We start from the raw sequence: 2,151 nt of genomic DNA on the forward strand, positions 1-2,151 counted from the left end.
AATGGAACTGGGATAGAACTGGGACAGGACTGGGACAGGACTGGGATAGAACTGGGAATGGAACTGGGAATGGAACTGGGATAGAACTGGGACAGGACTGGGACAGGACTGGGACAGGACTGGGACAGGACTGGGATAGAACTGGGATAGAACTGGGAAAGAACTGGGAAATGGCCCCAGAACTCCCCCAAACAGCCCCAAATTCCCCCAAACGGCCCCAAAATTCCCCCAAACGGCCCCAAAATTCCCGAATTGGGATCCTGGATCTTTCCCTCTCTTTTCCCTCCCTCCGTGGGGTCCCTTCGCTGCCTCATCCCGGTTTTTTGCTCCTTCCTGGGAATTCCTGCCTGGCACCGCTGCCCCCTCATCCCTCCTGCACGATCCCATTCCTGCTCCGAGCCAGGTCCCGGGAATGTCACCCCCAGAGCCCTGGGATTGCTCCTGAGGGGGAGAAATGCGGGATTTTGCTGGGATTGCTCCTGGAAGCTCAGAATTCCACACCCAGAAAAAGTTGGGATTGCTCCTGGAATCTCAGAATTCCATGTCCAGAAAGCTGGGATTGCTCCTGAGGTGGAGAAATTCAGGATTTAGGCCAGGATTGCTCCCAGATGATCAGAATTCCATGCCCAGAAAGCTGGGATTAATTCCTCCTGAGGTGGAAAAATTCAGGATTTAGGCCGGGATTGCTCCTGGAAACTCAGAATTCCATACCCAGAAAGCTGGGATTGCTCCTGAGGTGGAGAAATGTGGGATTTAGGCCAGGATTGCTCCTGGAATGTCAGAATTCCATGCCCAGAAAGCTGGGATTGCTCCTGAGGTGGAGAAATTCAGGATTTTATTGGGATTGCTCCTGGAATGTCAGAATTCCATACCCAGAAAGCTGGGATTGCTCCTGAGGTGGAGAAATGCGGGATTTAGGCCGAGATTGCTCCTGGAAGCTCAGAATTCCATGTCCAGAAAGCTGGGATTGCTCCTGGAATCTCAGAATTCCATGCCCAGAAAGCTGGAATTAATTCCTCCTGAAACAGAAAAATGCAGGATTTTGTTGGGATTGCTCCTGGAATGTCAGAATTCCATGCCCAGAAAGCTGGGATTAATTCCTCCTGAGGTGGAGAAATGTGGGATTTAGGCCGAGATTGCTCCTGGAATCTCAGAACTCTATGCCCAGAAAGCTGGGATTGCTCCTGGAATGTCAGAATTCCATGCCCAGAAAAAGCTGGGATTGCTCCTGAGGTGGAGAAATGCGGGATTTTGTTGGGATTGCTCCTGGAAGAGAGATTTAGGCCGGGATTGCTCCTGGAATCTCAGAACTCTATGCCCAGAAAAAGTTGGGGTTGCTCATGGAAGACCGGAATTCCATGTCCAGAAAAAGCTGGAATTGCTCCTAGAATATCAGAATTCCATGCCCAGAAAGCTGGGATTGCTCCTGAGACAGAAAAATGCAGGATATAGGCCGGGATTGCTCCTGGATGATCAGAATTCCATGCCCAGAAAGCTGGGATTAATTCCTCCTGAGGTGGAGAAATTCAGGATTTAGGCCGGGATTGCTCCTGGAAGCTCAGAATTCCATGCCCAGAAAAAGCTGGAATTGCTCCTAGAATATCGGAATTCCATGTCCAGAAAGCTGGGATTGCTCCTGGAATGTCAGAATTCCATGCCCAGAAAGCTGGGATTGCTCCTGAGGTGGAAAAGTGCAGGATTTTGTTGGGATTGCTCCTGGAATCTCAGAATTCCACGTCCAGAAAGCTGGGATTGCTCCTGAGGTGGAAAAGCAGCCGGATTTGGGCCGGGATTGGCCGGGGGGATGTTCCTCTTCCTCTTGGGAATGTCCCTCCCTGAGCTCTGCATTCCCGAATCCCATCCCTGGATCCCCCCAATCCCTTGGATCCCTCGGATTTCCGGGGGAACGGGATTTTGTGTTTTCTGGGATTGTTGTGAATAAATTGGTGCAAAACTGGTGGGTTTTTTGTGCTGAATTTCCCGGGAATTCTGGTCCCTCTGGAGCTGCTTCATCCCCTGAAAACCCCAAATCCTTATCCCAAAGAAACCCTTATCCCAAAAAATAGGAGCCGGGCAGGGAGCAGGGAATTCCCCAGGAATGGCCTGGAGCTGTGCCAGGGCAGGTTTAGGTTGGATTTTGGGAAAAGGTTC

General features: G+C 51.0%; 1 protein-coding gene across 1 annotated transcript in view; it reads right to left on the minus strand.

Moving 5' to 3' along the window:
- Window positions 1–1,304: 1,304 nt before the first annotated feature.
- The window catches only part of LOC103767168 (aquaporin-2-like), a gene marked incomplete at its 5' end in the record, with an annotated part of 10,856 nt that continues 10,009 nt past the window's right edge, over window positions 1,305–2,151 (minus strand). The window contains one exon of the mRNA XM_029959045.1: window positions 1,305–1,312. Within this exon, the coding sequence (XP_029814905.1) occupies window positions 1,305–1,312 (8 nt within the window). The remainder of the gene's footprint in view (window positions 1,313–2,151) is intronic.

Source organism: Manacus vitellinus, unplaced genomic scaffold, assembly GCF_001715985.3.
Source record: "Manacus vitellinus isolate BGI_N305 unplaced genomic scaffold, ASM171598v3 scaffold_191_pilon, whole genome shotgun sequence".
NCBI classification, from domain to species: domain Eukaryota; kingdom Metazoa; phylum Chordata; class Aves; order Passeriformes; family Pipridae; genus Manacus; species Manacus vitellinus.